The sequence below is a fragment of the Solanum lycopersicum genome, chromosome 11 (assembly GCF_036512215.1).
Source record: "Solanum lycopersicum chromosome 11, SLM_r2.1".
Lineage (NCBI taxonomy): Eukaryota > Viridiplantae > Streptophyta > Magnoliopsida > Solanales > Solanaceae > Solanum > Solanum lycopersicum.
Window position 1 is genome coordinate 6,756,707 of NC_090810.1, and position 20,635 is coordinate 6,777,341.

General features: G+C 32.8%; 2 protein-coding genes across 3 annotated transcripts; both read right to left on the bottom strand.

Moving 5' to 3' along the window:
* Window positions 1-1,692: 1,692 nt before the first annotated feature.
* On the bottom strand, window positions 1,693-12,526 carry LOC101252547 (biotin--protein ligase 2-like). Its single transcript, XM_004250291.4, has 9 exons — window positions 11,906-12,526; window positions 11,703-11,764; window positions 10,882-11,030; window positions 9,835-9,955; window positions 9,326-9,481; window positions 7,211-7,256; window positions 5,485-5,557; window positions 3,784-3,860; window positions 1,693-1,974 (listed from the first exon to the last, which is right to left on the bottom strand). The coding sequence occupies exons 1-9, from the start codon at window positions 12,301-12,303 to the stop codon at window positions 1,932-1,934; spliced, it is 1,125 nt and encodes a 374-aa protein (XP_004250339.1). The 5' UTR covers window positions 12,304-12,526; the 3' UTR covers window positions 1,693-1,931.
* Window positions 12,527-17,613: 5,087 nt separating this feature from the next.
* On the bottom strand, window positions 17,614-19,854 carry LOC112940373 (uncharacterized). Of its 2 annotated transcripts, none has more exons than XR_011212349.1 (3): window positions 19,366-19,854; window positions 18,364-19,285; window positions 17,614-18,287 (listed from the first exon to the last, which is right to left on the bottom strand). XR_011212349.1 is itself a non-coding variant. In XM_069291263.1 (3 exons), exons 2-3 carry the CDS (start codon window positions 18,682-18,684, stop codon window positions 17,823-17,825), a joined length of 786 nt encoding a protein of 261 aa, XP_069147364.1. In that variant the 5' UTR covers window positions 18,685-19,285; window positions 19,366-19,493; the 3' UTR covers window positions 17,614-17,822. The 2 variants fall into 2 exon arrangements, 1 of the variants encoding a protein (XP_069147364.1); XM_069291263.1 differs by having other exon boundaries at window positions 19,366-19,493.
* Window positions 19,855-20,635: the final 781 nt, after the last annotated feature.

A 20,635-nucleotide genomic window follows, 5' to 3' on the forward strand; every position in this document is an offset into this window, starting at 1 on the left:
AAAGCATGTATTACTAATTGTGTAATACCATGAATTTTTACGTATTCGTAATGCAGTGATTTTAATGCATGTATTAGTATGGTTAAAGACTTAATTGCCCTCAAAATCTTTTCTTTTACATCTTTCCCATTATAATTGTATAGAGTATCTATGTAAATATTTTTAAAGTATATTATTTTAATGCATAAATTCAAACCAAACAATGCATAAAAATAGTTTATGTATAGTTAATATACACATAATTAATATACTTTACCAAACGATAACAAAATAAGAACATTGAATTATAAGATACGAAACTTACAAAAATATATGATCGTTTGGATATCTCCTAATACCTATTCACCCTTTGGAAAACATATATAGTGCTCAAAGAGAAATCATTATTATGAATTTAGAGATTCTAAATTTTATTTCCCTTTTGTATCATTGATCCGTCAATCAATTTTGTTAGAAGTTCACAAAGTTAACTTCTTAATTTTCAAGTACAAATACAGAGTCTCCATAAAAATTACTAAATTTGACTGAATCTATGAATTTCCACCTAGCTCCGCGTATGATAATGTTTAAAAATCTTTGATTGGATAGAAAAGCATTTGAAAGCTTATGTCAAAGGGTTTAATGTATGTTGTGGTACATATAAATATGTGTAAGCATGTTTTAATGGAGTATATCGTGCATATGTATAAAATATGTTTTAATGGAGCATATCGTGCATATGTATAAAAAAAATATTTCTTTCTAATTTGTGTTTGAATGTGTTATTTTGTTGTAGCATTTTTAATGTATGTATATGAGCTAATATTACTATTTACTATGGTGCTGTAAAGCTTTACGTCGATGATTAATTAACGAAATTTGATTACCAAACAAATGTATGTGTTTTGTACCTATATCACGTTAATTAATAAAATTATTTAGAAATATGAATTGGCATTCAAATATACCTATCTAACATAAACAACTTATATAGTTAAAAAGTTTTAATTTAAAAAAATATGAACCTCTTTCTTTAATATTTTTAATTCTTTAATTTATTCATTTTGTTTAACATGAGTTTATGCAAGATTTATATAAGATTTTGATTTTATGGTCATAAATTTAGGACTTTTAAGTATAGTTCAAATATGGAAAGATTTGAACAGTAAAGTTATTCGATTTTGAAGTATTAGATTAGGATTTCTTACCTATCACAAATAAATAAAAAATTAATAGCGTCATAGCTTTTAATTACAAAGTTTCAAATATTAAGATAAATTTAATAAGCATGTGTACTTAAACTTAGAAGTTATAAATCTCAATCTTTTTAGAATAATGGACGAGATAAAGCTGAATTCAAAATTATTATTGATTACTAAAACATTAAAATACACTATCATAAATGATCTTTTTACTTGTAACAATAACATAAAGTATTTGACAATACAATGTCAAATATTTAGGATGAAACAAATCATTTGAGCTATTAAATATATAAAAGAAAAAAAAATATACGCTAGTTTTTGCCATAGTAATAATAGAAATGATAATACATAAAACAAAGTAAATGTTCAATTAATAAAGATTCTTTCTCAAGACACAAATAAAGAAAAAATAGTCAAAACCCCCCTTACTAATTAATGTTTTTTTTTTTTTTGTAAAAAAGAAACATCAGATAATTTGACCTTTTAAGACTTGAAAAATTGTAAAAAGTGAAGACAAAACGTAAATCTTTTTCTTAATGTTTGGTTGAAATAATGACGTTTTCTTCAGTAAAGAAAATCAATATACTGCAATCTTAGTTCCTATTTTAAAATAAAATAAAATACAATTTAGAGAAATGACTTTATGTGCAACAGAATCAGCAAATAAAAAGAGAATACGTGAAGTAAAAGTAAACAGAAAAGAGGATAAACTCATTTGATAAGAAGTCACCTAACATGAATCTCTTTTCAGCTCATTTTTCTTTTGATAAGTCCTTTGAAGAAGTCAAAACTGCATCCATGGAATGAAAACAAATTGTCAAACTACTAATGAGCCAAGCAAACATAACCCAGACAATAAGATAGAACGAAAAACAGCACCCCATTGATAGTAGTTATTCGAATCAGAAACGATCAAAACCCCAGTAAGTAACGAAACAACAGCTCATCTTTGTTTTTCTTTACGTAAATTTCCTAAAATAAAGCACACAAGGAAAATAGCACCTTTTTGAAATGTATACGCATTCATCTTTCGCTAAGTAGATTAGATAGTTCATTGGTTATCTGTCTTTTTGCCTTCTATACTGTTTTTCTCTATGGCAAGTGCGCTAGAGAAATAGGAAATCCTTTTTGCAACTCCAAATTTTTACCCTTATCGACAAATACAACCTAATATATCAGCAACTATTACAGTTATTCTTTGACCTGTGGGTGTGAATCACAGTTGTGAAACTAGCTCTGCCATGATGACTTCTGTACTTTTAGCTTTTTCTTGGATTATAGAGGGCGTTGATCCTAGTCGAGGTAAATGAATCATACCCGATTCCAGGGAAAAGGCAAGGAACTTTCAACAGGCATGGTATGAGAAGAAACAGACCAGCCTTAGGCCTATTCAGCGACTCTATAGCTAGCAGGTAGATGATATAAAAAAGTAATTAGGTATTCACCTCATGTATTTATAACTAAAAAGCACTAGTGTTAACACAGCACTTTTAAGCCAAATGGGTGAACTGTATCATTGTAAAGATTGTCTCTCATCCAATCAGAAGGAAATAAGTAGTTTTCAATTTTATTTCCCGGGATACCACTGTAAACTCTAATTTCTAAGACTTCATTGATTTCGGTTTCAATAAAGGGTCCACTTTTTGTCATTTGTATGTTGTAACACTATCCCCATCCCAACTTAAAGATCTTACCTTGATTTTGGCATGGGCGACAAGGTGAGAGCTAAAACTTAGAAATGAGTCCAAAAGTAGAGAATTAACTTTTTTTTTGGAAATTTCGAACTTCATAAAACTGAAGTGGACACGATTACACAAGAAGTTAATATGACAAATTTACATCAGATCTAAATCTGTTGACAGTTGATGAAGTACTCAGGCAGATATTTTCCTTGAAGATAACTGGAATGAGCAGTTCAGGATTTGTAAAGATTGGGAGAGAATCAATATTTAGAACTTTAACTACAGTGAGGCTTGCTGAAATTCAAAATAACTTTCTCTGGTTTGACTGGCCTGAGGGATGGTAAATTCTCTAGAAGCTCATTGCTATCAATCTTTACAAAGGGAAGCCTACTGCAGATGATCATAGAAGGCCTCGGAGACAGATTTAACAAACCAGAGCACCTAGCAAAGTAGCACGCTTTGAATGGAATACCTCACACAATGCATGTATGACTCGACACAATTTACAGCAGAGAGGATATAAGCTTTGTAGTGAAGAGGCTACAGAGCATGTAAATCATATTCTTTTGCATCCCACTCTTTCCACCATCTCTACTGTTCTACATCTCTTCCAGCCTTTGTTTCTTGCTATCTTCTATGTTGATTATTGTAACTAGTGCTTAGAAGTAAGAAAAGAAGACAAAACAGTAGTTTCTAAACAATAAACAAGATTACATAAACATTCAGTGTTTGGTTATCAAGATTCAAGATCACAAGCAAATCAGATTGGTATTCACTTATTAAGTATTCGTCAAAGACGCATTAAAAATGGTTCAAATCAACATACTTCTTTTACCAAATATTGGGGAGATACTATTGGCAAAAGAATTGAAAAGATATGACAGGTTATGCTAAAGATGTTTAGCCTCGAGACAAACCTGTTGCCATCTGGGTGTAACTCACACATTTGACCATCATCTGTGATTCCTAATAAATACCCTGAGGATGTCAAACCCTGAAAGTACAATCATTTGTTTATGTAGCTAATTACAGGGATAAAACAGTTTACAAGAGCAAGGACAACTAAGACAAGTATGAAAATTATATGGTACTAAAAAAACAGGAATTGAAATAAACTTCAGAGCGTATTCACTTCATGGGGATTGATGAGGGGTTCAGCTGAGTGATTATAAAAAGAAAAACAATCATCAAATATCACAAGCATAAACTAAAGGGTGGCACATGTCACATCATGGAAGGGAAGAATCAACAATCAAGGATTCAGTAGTAACACAGATCTTCTACAGGTTCCTTACCCTCTTCACAAGAATAAGAAGTGGTAGCTATTCATGACCTCTCTTTTATCTGTTCAGAGATCCTTCATTAAACACACCCTAGATATCACTTCAGTTTCCTATACTTCACTCTAACTCGTTGAACCCAGTTTAACTCATGTATTGACAAAATCAAATTGAGAGGTTAAAGGGAAAAAAGGAAGATATTTGGTAACTGGTACATCACACTATAACTCCATATTTTCTTAAGAGCACATTATTCCCTAATGTGTATTAGGAGAAAAGTCACCCCTAACAACAACTAGGCCTCTATAGCAAGCAAGTCGGGATTGGCTATGAATCCTCATTGACCATGTCGTTACATGCTAAGTTGCTCGGGTCCTTAAAAAATACACCGTTTTTGGAGTTTCCGACACACACCCATCGACATTTTTGAAGAGTCCGAGCAACATAGGTTCCATGTGAAACTCATCTCAGACAAGCGTTGCGGCTTCTGCAATATAAACAATTAAATAGAAATAAAAAAGACTAAAAGTTCTCTATTTTCAATTGCAAGAAAAATATATTACAAGATTAAGAAGCTCCTAGAAGACACACTACCTAAAGTAATTGTATTGATTCTTCTCTCCATCGTAGCAGTAGGGCCGTTATGCTCATTACTAAACTTTTTGAAGAAGTGAAATATAACCAAGGCATATATTTTTAAGCAGATGCTGAATTAATCCTTTCCCAAATCCCAACTAACTGATATCAGCTATATCATCTTTCTCTTCCATTGTACTCTTATTTTTTTTTCAACTGATTTGCATGGCTCGTAATGGAAGAATATTGATGTGTTTATTCATTTCTAATTCAAGTCTTTGGAAAAATTTTAAGGAACTCATAGTGTGAATGGTTGTTATAAATCCTTTAACAGTTTTAAGTGCTTAAGTGGCCATTAAGGCTTTCAGTCTCCTATTCAGATAATCCTAAGAGAAAGATTGAATGGAACCCATCGACCTAAGTCCTAAACTCAAAAACATCCAAAAGCACCGTCTAAACCACCATCGCATCTTTTTGCAACACTCTTACAAATTGATGAGTTCACAGTACTAATCTGGTGCACTCCTCTTTCCATGAATCTTAACATTTTATCCTGCAATGTATATTATAAGATATACCTGTTGGAGTTTAAATAATACATCGCAGTCAAGAAGCAGCCTAACAAGAAATTGATCTCGGAGTTCAAAAAGACACCATATTATAACCAAAAATAAAGAGTGACGAGCAGTGATACTGAAAATTCAATAAGAATAATACTTTGTTTCTCAGGACTAGTAACCGAAATAGTCAACTCAAACCAACCTGAATGGTGACTACATTTTCAACGAATTGGTCCTGATCATCGCTTCTCTCCTGCACAATAACCCTCTGTCCACTGCATTTACATGAGAGGGCAGAAGAATCACAGTTAATAACTGAAGAGAAAACATCTTGTTAGACTTGAATTCAGCACTCAATAAGAAAATGCAGTACTTCACACCGACTTAACCTGTATAATGGTCGACCAGATTTAACAATAGGTAAGCAGTCTAAAGGAAGAACAAAAAGGTAAATAATTAAAATGAACCATGCGACAACCAGAAGAGTTTACATGTTTCATCATTAGTTGGTTTTATGATAACACATGTAAAATATTTCTACATCTGAATTAGGAATTAACATCACGGACAACATCTGAATTAGGAATTAACATCATGGACAACCACGACATATCAGATTCAAATCTCAGCAAAGGCAAAAAGAGTTGGTAATTTCTTCCCATCTGTCCAAGCCTTGGTGGACAGAGACACATAGTTATATGATACCTATAATGGTGAAAGGTAGCAGGTACCTATGGAATTAGTCGACACAAGCTGACCCGGACTCTAGTCCTCTACGGTTAGCAAAATTAAAAAATAGGGAATAAACAACATGGACCATACATTGATTATGTGATGTCAAGTGTAGCAGGTAATCAACTCCCTCCAGCTCAGAGGTTAGCTTTGCACCTTCTTAATTTCTGGGTATGCGTTAGTATACAGTAAAGGATTCGAGCTCCATCCAACTTCCTCTTTACGTATTTCTTTGGATATCTGAACTTGTTTTACTAGAAAAAAAATGATAACATTTTCACCAGAAGTCCAGAAGAGAGAAAAGAGAGAAAAAGAAGAGAGCCGAAGGCCAGTCGAGGAGGGAAAAGAATAACATATGACCAATTCTGGGAATTTGTAAATAAAACAAAAACATCTGGAGGGTCCCCAAGTATTGTCCTCCGTCCTTCTGCTAAATTTCATGTTAATTCACTCTTACAATACGAGGATCTACCTTCTCCTTTTGATGCGGCTACAACTTTAGCTCCACAGAAGTACAGAACAATTTTTTCTCTTCACGTCACAGTTTTTGGAGGGAGATTGCACTACCATTCACCTCACAGTCCACACGCTTTTGTCCATTTTATGCAGGATGAAGCTGTGCTAATTTTCTGTCATCTGATGGACAAGGAAGGTGGCATTTCTTGAAACAAGTAGTCCCATGCATCTTCAGCTTTGTCATGGCTATCCATCAAACGTAATTCTACCATACAACCTTCCAGCCACCAAAGAACCATGAGACCTAGGGGTGGACATCAGTCCAGTACAAGTACGTTGAAATCTTTGTGCATCATTACTGTGTTTGAATGATACAAGTGAACTACCAAGGCCTAGGTCCATTTTAATTTTGTTTAAAGTCCCTTTTGTGAACAGGACTCAGGAAAATGACACAATCCAGCGATCCACAAGTGTTATATCACACAGTTTTTCTTTACTCATCTAGGAGCAGTCTTGTCCTACCATATGACATGGTAAAAGAATTTGAGTTTTACCTACTTTCTCCCATCAAAAGCACATTCAAGCATAAAAAGAAGCACACGTGTGATTAGAAGTGAATAAAGGATCAACTTTACAGGATTTCTATAGCATAAAGTTCTCTGCTTGGTAAAAAGCTTCAAAGTGGAAGAGTAGCAGCATAACAGATATTAGAATCTAGAGTAACATATAACAGTTTCTACCTGTGTAACCAAGTCTGATAGTACAACTCTTCAAGAGCTTGAAATCCTGCATGCAAACAGCAAAATGTATCACTCTTTTCATTACCATACCACGATATGCAGAAGCTCTTCACCAAGAAATCACTCCATGATTTCCAGGCAGAACGGTTCTAAGATAATCACAAACAGCAAAATGAAGTTGATAATAAACCATAAAACTGAACTTTATGAATTCAAACATTTGCACAAGAATCTAATACACAATGTCCCAGAATACCACCAACACTACAAAATTTCTGTGAATCTCAAAGCTGCATAAGCACCTAATAACCAGGATGGCAAGCTCAACATTAACAACCCCAATGCAAAATATAAAAAGACTATTCTCATTACTGAACCTCCAACTCATTTGCTGACACTGAAATATCATTATTCTCCTTATAGAAAAATCATTATTCTCATTACTGAGCCTCCAATTCATTTATTGACACTGAAATATCATCTTAATGGAAAACTAAGACACCGAAACAGGCCAGCTTAGGAAAAAGCACAGGCAAGTGGAAATAGAGTCCAGCATATGATACATTCCGATATCTTTTTTTGAGAGAGGTAACAAAATGATGAGTTTTGATATTAGCATTGAACTATCAATGGGAAGAAAGGCTGGTATTATTTGATAAACCATTTTTTGGACACGTTTTACGTACAACTGGTAAATTACAATCTCATCACCATCAACAAAAAACTATGCTTAGAATTTCTGAATCTTCCACCAAGAACCAAGTTAGTTTTGCCACTAAAAATATATAAACGGTACATTTACAGTAACAACAAACAAGGACACCTCACATTCATATTGGAAGTTTGCGAACTTTCATTTCACTTTTTTGACATCATCCACCAAGAAGAAAAAGTAAGGTGAGGGGAGGAGAAAGCATTATCTTCCTAGAAACAATTAATGGATACCACTCAAATTACATGGTATGCAAACAACAATATGATATTTGTTTTATTTTTTTAATTATTTTATCTGAAAAATTTCCTATGAGTTAGCAAGCTAACACCACTTGGCCCATAGGTTTGATACTCAGAATATAGACCTACCCTTCTACTTTGCCCCCAGTTAATTTCATGTCAGTAGTGGGGCAGACAACAACATCTTATAGAAAAATGACACTAAAGCACAACAGCAAAACCTAAAGCAAAAAATTGATACTCTAATATTATAACCTTGCTCATATGAACAGGTCTTGCGACACAATAAGCTTCCGTATGAATAGATCTCTGTCACTTTAACCTTGCTCATATATTTTTAAGATTACTCAAATCCATTGCTAAATTATATGATTAAAATCTCTAAATGAATGGATAAAAAGGAGTTAGCTGACAAGTTGAAGACCTACTAGTTGGAGTTTTTTAACACTGGGGTTTAAGGATTTCACAGATATTGAAGATTTTCCAATGTTTAACATGGCTCCCTTTTCGGGTTTAAGAAGTTGAGAGCTAGGTGAGTAACTATTTAGCAGCATTGAAAGTTCTCTTTTTTGTTGTCATGCCCCAAGACTTTTGCTGGGAAAATCTAACCCACTATTTCTTTTCTCTCTCTCTCATGCTTCGTTTCTATTTATCATTGGTGGTCATTAGTTGTTGAATTTATTTATCCAGGAGCTAAATCTATTTAACACTATCTTCATTTCTGAAAGCTAACCACGTGCAACATCGTGTTTTGGTATGTAGAAACTCAGGACCACCTAGACAAACGTAGCTTAGGCTCAACAAAGGCAGAATTAAAGTAGGTAAATCTAAAACCCAAACCAAAGATGAAGTAACACAAAAATATGAAGCTAAATCGGAAGTACTTTGAACTTACACAAGGCTTCAATATTTTATGTTTCTCCCATGTTGATGAGTTAAAAACAAGAGTAAAGGCTATCATGTAAACTACAAAACCAGGAAACAGATAGAAAATGAATGGTTGTTCTTTTGATCTATGAATAACCATATTGATCAACTTGAACTAGCATGCTGAGCATTCCAGAACATCCATATTACTGACTAGTCCATGGAGTTTGTATTTCAATAATTTAAAGTCGGCCAGTATATCCATGATGGTTGAGTAGTTAAAAGGCAAGTTACCTTGTTTTAAGAAAACATCATAAAGGTTCTCAAATTTATTGAAAAAGGCTGCAATGATATCTTCTCTTTTCAACTCACGTGAGAGAGGATTCACTCTCTTCAAAGTAGCATTTAAGCATGTAGTAGGCTTCTCGTTCCCCACATTCAATCCAACTCCTGCGAAGAATTTTTTATCAAAGCACTCCAATGTAATTTCTCCAAATCGATATAGAATGAGAGGAGAAAGAAACAAATACAGATGTTCATCAGTCAATTTAGAATGAATTGAAGAGGGTGCATGAAAGTTAGCTATGTTAATCAAGAGTGCAAGAGTAAGAAAATTTGTTGACTAACTAAATTTATTAAGTTTGCAACATCTGAAACCCCGTCAGCTGGTAATAGCATGCAAAGTCTATAAATTAAAGGAAAAAGTCTGTTCTTTATTTCAAACAGGATGAGAAAATATAATGAACATCAGTGACAGTATTTCCTTTTTTCCTTTTTTCAAGTTAATGAGTGAGACAGTTTACCAGCACTAACATAGAACTTCTTTGACCTATATACCGATGTGCTTAGGATGCCTCCCACTTTAAGGCCACCTAAATAGAGATCATTTGGCCACTTTATTCGAACATCGAGATGTGGCATGCCCTGTAACACATAACGCAGCCAAGAACAAGAAGGAAAAGAAGTTCAACATACCAACAGTTATTCTAAATAAAGTATATGATCTACATGTTACACAAAGCTTCTATGCAGCACACATCTAGTTTCAACAAATCCTGTCCTATCAATCCTCTTTCTTCCATATCTATCCAGATAGCATTTGAAATTGTTCAGATACATACTACCTACAGTAATTATGGCATAATCAAAGCAATTAGGAGTATTATTTTGCCAAATAGCGATAAGGTTTAGGAAATACTATATGTTCATCGATACACCACCAACACATGAAGATAGAAATTATTAATTATTTAGGCAAATCTAAACGAAAACAAAGTAATCAGTAGAAAAGATTGACAGAGAATCTTGTAACCAAAAATCTATAAGTGCTCCATCAAATAAAAAGTTGTATCATCTGAATCTACCTGAAATTTGATATAAGTGCACCCTACAATTCACTGACTAATTCAATGGACCCTGTTAATTATCCAAATTTTCCCTGTAACGGTTATCTCTTTCCTGAATACTTCCTAACAAAAATAACATTCTTTAGGAAATAGGACAATCTCTTTAGCAGACGAATAAGCACTGAGCAATAAATGTCGGCAAGTACTGTATACAATTATTCACAGACCATTCATCAGATAACTGCTTCAATTTCCAAGTATACAAACACAATGACAAAACCATAAAGTACATGAGTAAGAACTAATGCTTCAATTGACAAAATCAGATAGAGCATATAAAACTTACAAAAAATAGTGAGAAAACTTTAATTCATTGTTTAAGCAATGTGGACACATAGTCACACTTATCTCCTTCTTACTTTTCCCATAGATTGATTAAACATTTATCAATCTAATTTCAATTATATGACACCAGCCATTACACATTGTAATATAAGTACTTACCTTTTCCAAACAGATAGCCTTAATGGCCTCTGTCATAGCAAGACAGACTACATACTGCAAATGCGGCACCACTCTACCGTCCTCCATTTGTATTGAAAATGAAAACAAAAGGCAACCCTTTGGTGATTGCCACAAATTACTCGAACGTCCTTCAAAGGAAAATAAATATATAATCAAATCAAAGTAAGATATGAATAAATTTGGGCAAATATGATAAGACCAAAAATTCTTCAATACACAAAATACAATAACTGCAGTTTTTAATTCCTAGTGTACAAGTCATGCATTTTATAAATTATTTTTGTGTATTGAACAATAAATCCATAACGTTAAAGCAATAATGGAGAACGAGACTTTCCCTTCATTGTTAACGGAAAAAGTCACGTGCAAGGCAAACAATGTCAACACATATCTATGCTTTTCTATCTGAAAGCCATTTTTACTAATTCATAGTTGGTGGAGGGAACAAAACCTCTCATTTGGTGTCACAATCCACCTCTAGCCTCTTCATTCAAAATTTAATCTTCTTGCATAGCTGCAGAAGTTATTATTTCTTTATTTCAAAGACAATAAACGAATTACAATTAGTAAGAGAGAGCATAATTGGTTGCACAAATTTTAGCAGATCGGCATGTGCTAATAAGCACTTAATTGAATTGTACCATATAAGTAAAGTGTAGTTCACTGGAACAAAATTAACAGTTCCCGAGCCCCCGATTAGAGAGGGAAGATCATTATGTGAAGTGTGTACAACTTAAAAAGACTTGGGCTTTTAAAGAATTAACAATGCAATTATCTAAAACAAACATAAATCTTCATACCTCTCCCTTTCAGTTGCACATCAGCAACACACACTGTCCCAACTGGTAAGTCAGAGTTATTTCTGCAATATTCAAGTAATTATAACGAACAAATTAACTAAAGTTTTTTTTTTCTCACAATATCAACAAAGTAGATACACATACTTAAGCATACTAATCTAAATTAAGGTATTGGTAACTGAATATAGGGATTGAACAATTACTGTGAAATAACATCATGAGTTGACGACAATTTGGGAGAATAAATGAGTAGTCTCCCAAAACGCTTAGTCGAAAGGGAGTTAAAGTATTCTCCAATTTGAAACGCGTCATCTTCAAATGTCGTTTCGACCTCGGAAGGCAGAATAACCTCAACTTCTTCACCATTTTTACGCAGTTGAAGAGTATTGTTATCCTTTAATACCTTTGCCACATCGTTCTCCTCATTTGATTTTCCGGCGAGTAGAAGAAGAGTCCGGTCAGGTGCTTCCGATTCCATTTTTCCTCCGAGTACTTGTGATGCTGAGTAAGCTTTGAGGTGTGGAAGAGGGAAAATTGATGGAAAATGGGGAAATTTTCGAAGAGAAGCGGTGAAGAAGATGTGTTTGAATTGAGAAATCATCAGACGGAGAAATTAATGCTGAGAATTTAGCTGAGCAACAACTCAAATTTTCAAATGACGAATATTTTGAGAAATAATTTAAATTTTTAAATATTATAATTAATTATCTTAAATTTTATATTTTGTAAAAATGTTCATCGTTTATAGTTTTGGATTGAATTTCAAACCTAATTTATTGTATAAAATTTATATGATTATATATATAATATATTGTATATAGTTAGTATCTTAACTTATTCTACGTATTCACTTTCAATTGCACATAGCAATTATAGTTTTTTTTTCTACACGAATCAATTGTATTTGTTGAAAAAATTCGTAGTAGTTCTGTTTGTTGTTTGATCTTTTTTTTAATGTTTATAATGATATTAAGAGTTTTTAGAACTTATTGATATAAATTGTATTTTTTTTTAGAGTCATCTATTTCAACAAAATTTATAATCAAATGCATGATAAAACTTCACTAAAAATGACTTGTCAATAATGTTTAGAAATCTATGACCAAAATACTAACTAAATTTACACATTTTGAAAATATATGACTATACGTTATAAAGCCTTAGTCCCATACCACCCTCTTTATTGCATTAGGTTTTTAACAAGTCTTGATAGGCGTACTATAACGATTATAAGTTTAGGGGTAATAGTGATGAAGTAAGGGCATGAAAAATATAAAGAAAGAGGAGCGATCAGTCTTATTGCATGTTTCTTGTTAGCCAATTTCTTATATTATGTTGTGAGTATTGGATTGACCAATAATGTCTACCAGTACGTGTGGTTGTACTCAAGGACGGAGCTACCTTCATACAAGGGGGTTCATCCGAACTCTCTTCGGCAGAAAATTATATTAGTTATACTTGGTTAAAATAAGTTTATATGTATATATAGTAGATGTCAAACCCCTTTCAGCTATCTATTTCTACAGATTTTGAACCTCCTTCGGTTGTACTGATACTACTCTTGCTATGCCTTTTTGGGCATAGTCTGGTTACATGATCATTAATGTTTCATAGGTGAAGACGAATGCAATTTTCAACAGCTTCTACTTTTCCTTCTACATGGTATAAGTTGTATCATTTATAATTTTGTTATACCTTGTACTCTTAGTAGCTCTTGTACCGGTATAGATCAGATCCCCGGGATGTTAATTACTTTACAAGTCTTAACTCAAGTTGAAACTCTCATTTTATAAAAGAATCTTATGAATGTTAATCGTTCTCTTTTCTTAGTCTTCCGCATGTCTTAAAATGGTTTGAGAATTGAGGATATCCCTACTTAGGCATTAGATTAGGTGCCCGCACGGCCCGATAGATTGGATTGTGATTCTATTTCTCAAAGTTGAAGAAATAAAATTAGATAGTATAAATAGTTTTCACTCAATTCAAATCATCATCACGCACACGCACACACGCGCACACATACACACACATATATATAAAAGAGAATCCTAAATTTGCCTACATGGTGCCACCACAAATCAAGATTCCCTTTAAATTTATTTATCACAAAAATAGTCTTCCTCTTTCATGAAAATTTATGACATTTATGAAGAGTTGCGACTTTTATGAAAAGTTGCAACTTTTAAGTAAGGTTGAGACCATTTCGAAGGATTAACTTTTTCAAAAAGTTGTGACCTTTACGATAAGGCACAATAAGTATTTGTTCACACTACTCTTTGTTATCTATTAATAGAGGATTCCTCTCATTTTAAAATGATGAAAATTCTGAACTTCTTCCTCTTCTTCTTCTTATGTACAATTAAATATCCGTGTACTTTGCTCCTGTTGAATGACTCACTGACACCATTATTTTTGTATCAATACACTGGATAATAGAATCGTTCCAGATCATAAGAGGATCTATTCCTTTAAACCTCGAATACTAGCGGGGAATAATATCCTTAAGAAGACACGGTACATTCTGTGGACTAAGTTTTTTTCCTTTCTGTTTCATTCTATTGTTACTGATCCTGGTATGATTTTTTACAGTCATTAATTTATGTTTATGATATTAATTGTTCATGCAAATTTTCTCTACTGAAATTGTTGAAGGCACAATATAAAATCTCCTCAAGATTTATACTACCATTTATTGAAGACAAAATTCAAATTTGGTATGTCATTGTAAGGACATAAAGATTTTTATAACATTATCACACCTTGATGTGCGAAGGAAGCTAGGGAAAGAGGTCGGAATAAATTTTTTACATGGGTTCGAGGATGTGTCAGATGACCTATAGAGAAATATTACTAGACTGGAGCCTCTTTTATTACCAAAGAAATGGATAACTATACAATAACTTAATTGCTCATATTCAATATGAAGTATATATAGATTGTCAAGTTTAGTGCATGTAGTAAATACTTTTCGTGAAATAATTAATGTGTTTCTCGATAATGCGATTGAAATAAAAGTGTAGTTTCAAACTGATTTCTATCACTCTGGTATTGATTTTTAAAAAACATCAAAAAATAAATTAATAGATTGGAGCCTCTTTTAATCTCAAATACAATAATAACTACACGATAAATTAATTGCTCATATTCAATAATTAATATGAAGCGTGGACAGATTGTCAAGTTTAGTGCATGTAGCAAATACTTTTCTTGAAGTAATAAATGTGTTTCTCGACATTACGATTAGAAAAAAAGTGTAGTTTCAAAGTGAACTATATCTCTCTAATATATTTATTTTTAAAAACACCCAAACAAACTGAATAGTTTTGTGTAATATTTAACACTTTCAAGTATATATAATAAGTTGAATTGTTGTCCAATATGATATATTTTCCCTTTAATTTTCAGTTTTAATAATTACTTATGATATATTAAAATGGAAAACTTTAAAATGATATATGTAAAGCAAAAGATAGTGCTGAACTTTCTACTATAGAATTAGAATATTTATTCATTTTTCAACCTTTTAAAATTTGTTTATCCCTTCACCAACGATTATTTATTTATTAGAAAATTTAATATCTCAGGTTGACGTTCATTTGATTCCCAAAAATATCAAATAGTAAAACTTTCTAAAAGCAAAAGGATAAATTATAAAATCAAATTATAGTTAATTAATTGAGAATAAATAATAAAATATTATAATAATTATTTTTCTTTACATTAGTAATATTCATTACTATATAATTTTGTATGTAAAATAATATAATGTTATAGTTTTAATGATCAGTAAGTTTTAAGTATTATTTTTTAAATTTTGTAATATAAATTTTCATGTAAGACATAGATAATTTTACTAGTATGACAAATAAAAATAAACGAAGCAATAATAAAACATACCTGTTTATTTTGTGTGTGAGTGCTAATTGGCATGCCATATGAGATATTCTCAAGTTTTGTCCTAGTAATAATAAAAAGAATTTTGTATTTAGTTAATTTTTAGCTTCTCTTGATATATTTTTTTAAAAAAAAAGTGATTTTCATTTTACCTCAATATTAGTTGAATTATTATTCATTTTTAAGATCTACTATAATTGAGATTACTTTGACTTTTTCTTTTATGTATTATTTTCCTTGTATCAGGTATCTTATAAATTTGATGCTACACATTTTTCATTACATTACATCAGATCAAGCATATGTGTCAAATAATGCAAACAACTATCATAATTAATTATATAATAAATTAATAAAAATATTCGTACTTTGCATGAGAAATTTATATTACATAATTTATAAAAGGGAAAAGGGTCTGATTTACCCCTGAACTTTATGATTTGGAGCTGATATACCCTCCGTTTAAAAAATGGTCCATATATGTCCGTGCCGTTATAGAAATGGCCCATATATATCCTTTTACTTAACAAACCAATATTTAATAAATTAAAAATTCATTTCTTTATGCTTTAATATGAGAAAATGCCACGTGGCTCTTAAAATACCCCATCCAATTAATTTTTACCGACCCGACCCAATTGAATTCAAGAAAACCAAACCCCACCCACTCCTAACCCATTTCATTCTATGGTGTTAAAACCTAACAATGAAAATTATCGAAAGGAACAAAATTCTAAAGAAAACTTGCCACACAAGACAAATTTAAATTCACCTGTAGTCTCAAAATATGTTGGGGTTGACCCTCCCTCACCATACATAAATTTCCTTGAAACATTTTCATCAAAATATTAGCAATGCTTCACCAACATCATGTCAAAATGCAGTAGCCTGCGGTTAATCACTAAGGACAAATATTGGAAAAAGGAATAAAGCATGTGGATGACTAAAAAGTTCACCAAATCTACATTATGGAAACATACACCGAAAAATACATCTGAAGATATCAGCAATAACAATCCCACTTGCCAACATAGTCAATAACTTGAACTCATGCAATTCATGAGGAAATACCTACACTAAACACATTCTGCTTTTCATAGTAGTGTTATGAGAATTCCAAATTTCTACTTTGTTGGTCCTACCAGGCCTTGTCACAATTTCTTGGCAAAGTCTAGTACACACAAAGGTTTATTTACCGATTGAATCACAAATAACTTTTTTCTCGAGGAATTAAGATCTCTAAAAGAACAGAAGAAAATGGCCATTTCAGATTTCTTATGCGTAAAAGTGAAGATAACTTGTAACTTGTAATAAAAACATAAAACTAAAAAAATTGCAAGTGACCTAAAAAGCCAATTCTCCCCTTCTTCTCCATATAGTTCACAAAAGTTTGGTTATTGTTCCAGTAAATAAAATTGAAGTAACATCATATTAAATAGTACTAGTCGTTTTTTCGCAATACATGTGAAGCAACTTAGCACTTCTCCGAATTGTCAAGGAAGATTAGGTCACTAGAATAAGTACCATATTTTTAGTAGAAAAAGTAAGACACCTAGCTGACTTCTTACTATTGCCCTTGTCAGCTAAAAGGATCGTCTATGGCTCAACAACGAAAATAATATATGGCCCTTTCTGACTGCCAATTTTCTTGATGTGCCAAAAAGCCTGTTTATCATGTTTTGCTTATACTACTTCACTTTTACATCTTAAGATGCCATGTTAACTACTTTGGTTTGAGTAATTAATTTGATACTCATCTTTTATCAGAAAAATTCAGTACTCGTCCAGTATCAAGCTTAAGCATCATCTTGCAACTATATGCTAAATGCTCATCTAGTCAGTTCATGTTTAAGTATTGTTCAATAATTGTTCCGTTAGGATTTTGCATTGCAAACCCCCTCCCTCCCTCTCAATGAGCCATCCTCTGATTTCCCAGCTTTATTTTCTGCTATCGAATATTGTTCATAATCTTAACTTAAAACTCTCTGAGACTACATCACTAAAGAGAACAACCAAATGAGTAAGAACTTGAACACATCATTGAATCTTGTTGAACTAGACACATTTCAAATTAGTTTGATTTCTACCATCATCTAAAGCTATAAAAGCAGAGAATTTAGTTGGCGAAGAACCACGATTGCGTTCATGTATTAAAGCATAATCATGTCTGAAAACAATCCAAAATAACCACCTAATGTCAAAAAATTATCAACCACACAATGACTTCTAAACTAGATCATCATTAGTATCCACGGGTTGTTTGCCCTTCATTGCCATTTGCTTCACTCTTTTCTTCTTTACTTCAGCTTGTAACTGACCAGTCGTGACTGCTTTCTTTCCCTTCCAAGTAGTCTTCTTTGGTGAATATGGTAGATCCAAAGGGGTCGAGATTCCTCTTGCATCTCCTTTAAAAACAATCTTCCTGCTTCTTATTCCTTCAAATATTCGAGACCTCTTTTCCATCCTTGTTTCTGTCTCAGAAATTACCATTGGTCGTAGTGTTGGATCTTCTTCATTCCCGATCTCAGGACCATATGCAGTAGAGTGTTGCGTCTGAAAATGTTGGGGTGAAGCTTCTATCTCATACACTATAGTGGCACTACATGTAGAGTTTTTTCCTGCTCGACTCCTCGACTCTTGACTGCTTGCTTTCTTATTTATTTCGTGTGAACTCTCACCTTCTTCGTGGTCCTTCAACCAAAAAAAAATTGTTGTTATTGACAAAAATGAACACCTTTAACTAAAAGAAAAAACTAAGAGATATTACCTTATAACATCCCTTAGCATTGTGATTGAAATCACCACACTTGTTGCATCTCATTAGAGTTCCTTTTCTTGACTGCTTCCATGCTCCTTTTCTCAAACTTGCCTCATCAGTTTCTCTATTTCTTTTCATCTTGGGTCTGCCAACAAGTTTTACCATTTCTGGAGGTTCCATTGCTTGAGCAGGGTCGACTTTCCAGAATTGAGAACCCCTAACTGGTTGCAACTTGTGCTTGTATGTTAACAAATAAGCCTCTTTTCTGTACCAGTAATGAACCTCTTCCAATGGTTCCATTCTTTTTATGCAAAAGTGCCTTGATGGCATGGTGACATGGTATTCCACCTAAGTCCCATAATCTACAAGTGCATTTCTTCAACTCCAAATTCACTGTATGTGTGTCCGTGTCTCCATCTTTCACTTCATAACCATAATCTCCATTGAACTCAACTGTACAATTGGTAGCTATTAATCGATAGTCATTGTACAATTTCATAGCCGTTGGACTGATATCATTTTGCTATTTTCTGTCCATTTTTTCATTTTTCACCAACATATTCATCACCTTTACTCTTATTTCCTCCAACATTTTGATGATTGGTTTATGTCTCGCTTCAAGTATCCAACTGTTAAAAGACTCGGTGAAGTTATTGTCTACCATCAGATTCTTACATTGAGTATCAAAATATGCCCTACACCATTTAATTGCAGGAAAATGAAGAAGATCACCAGCTGAATCTTCATCCACCTTTCCTAACACCTTCAAAGTGTCTTTGAATTCTTCTTCATAGGTACTCCATGCACACCACCACATTAATTTTTTCTCTTCACCACTCCGCCAGTTCTTGCACCAGTTAGACTCTATATGCCTCATACAAAACCTATGGTGTGCTTCTGGAAGAACATTAGCTACAACATCCAACAGGTCCTAAAATCGAAAAGAAATAAATGACGGTAAGAAAAAAGATAAAGAAAAGGCAATAAATAAAAAATATATTTTAAAGCTACCTTTTGCATATCGGACATAAATGTCACAGTTTCACCATTTTTAAGCTCCAACGAAATCCTCAACGACTGAATAAACCATGTCCATGTTCCTTTGTTTTCCTTTTCCACCACCGCCCAAGCTATTGGGTAGAAATGATTCATAGAGTCTTGCCCAACAACTACTAATAGTTGCCTCTTACATTTTCCTTTGAGAAACGTTCCATCTAAACCAATTATAGGTCTTAAACTTTTCCATCCATCCTTCAAAGCCTTGAAGCAAATGTACATTCTCAAAAACCTTCTTATGCCTTGTTCAAGTGCATCTTTAGAGATATTAATTACCACATCAGATCCTGGATTTGATTGTCTAAGTTCTTGACCATAAGCTTCAAGCCTATTGTAGTCATCTTTGAAACTGCCTTCCAACTTATCAAGAGCCATTGTTTTGACTCTTTTTAGTTTGGATCTTGAGACATTCAACTTGAACTTTTTTTCAAGAATTCCTCTCATGTCTTTGATAAGGTATTTTGGATCATTTTGAACTTCATCCTTAAAATAAACAGCCAAGGTAAGATAAGTTGCCAATGGATTAACAAAAGAATCACCACAAGTATGCTTAGGCTTCAATGTTTTAACCTTAAATGTTGTTGATTTTCCATCCTTAGATATGAGAAGAGTAAAGGGACAACCATCATAACACTCATACCTGATTCTTTTTGTATCACTTTTTTTTTGTTTTCAACTCTTTTTGTTAGCCATAGCATAAAACCTAACAACCTGCCTTGCTTCTTGTATAGTCTTAAAGGTCATACCCATTTATAATTCCTTAAACTTTTCAAGTCCATCACTCACAACTCTCTCTTTTTCATGTTCATAATGTTGAAGCACTTCAGCATTATATTCAACAATTTCACAATTGTCGCCCATTTCATAAAGGGTATCATCCTCCACATCACTATAATCACAACCAGTAGCAGCTTCAACATCCACAAAATATGATTCGGTATGATATATGATATTTGTGGCAGAAACTCTCAATTCATGAGCATCTATAACATAAAAATTTATCACCTTGAAATCTTTTGAAAATAAGTATTGAAGAGCCTTAATTCCATCATTATCTTCAATTACATAATAAGTACCAGATGGACCAGTGACCAACAATTGTTGAACTTCCCTAAATCCAAATTTGGAAGTAAAAGCTTCACACAGATTATCATAACAAACAAAGCAAGTATTATAATACCAGGTGTGCTGAAATTTTATATTGTATTCCAGCTTTGGATAAATT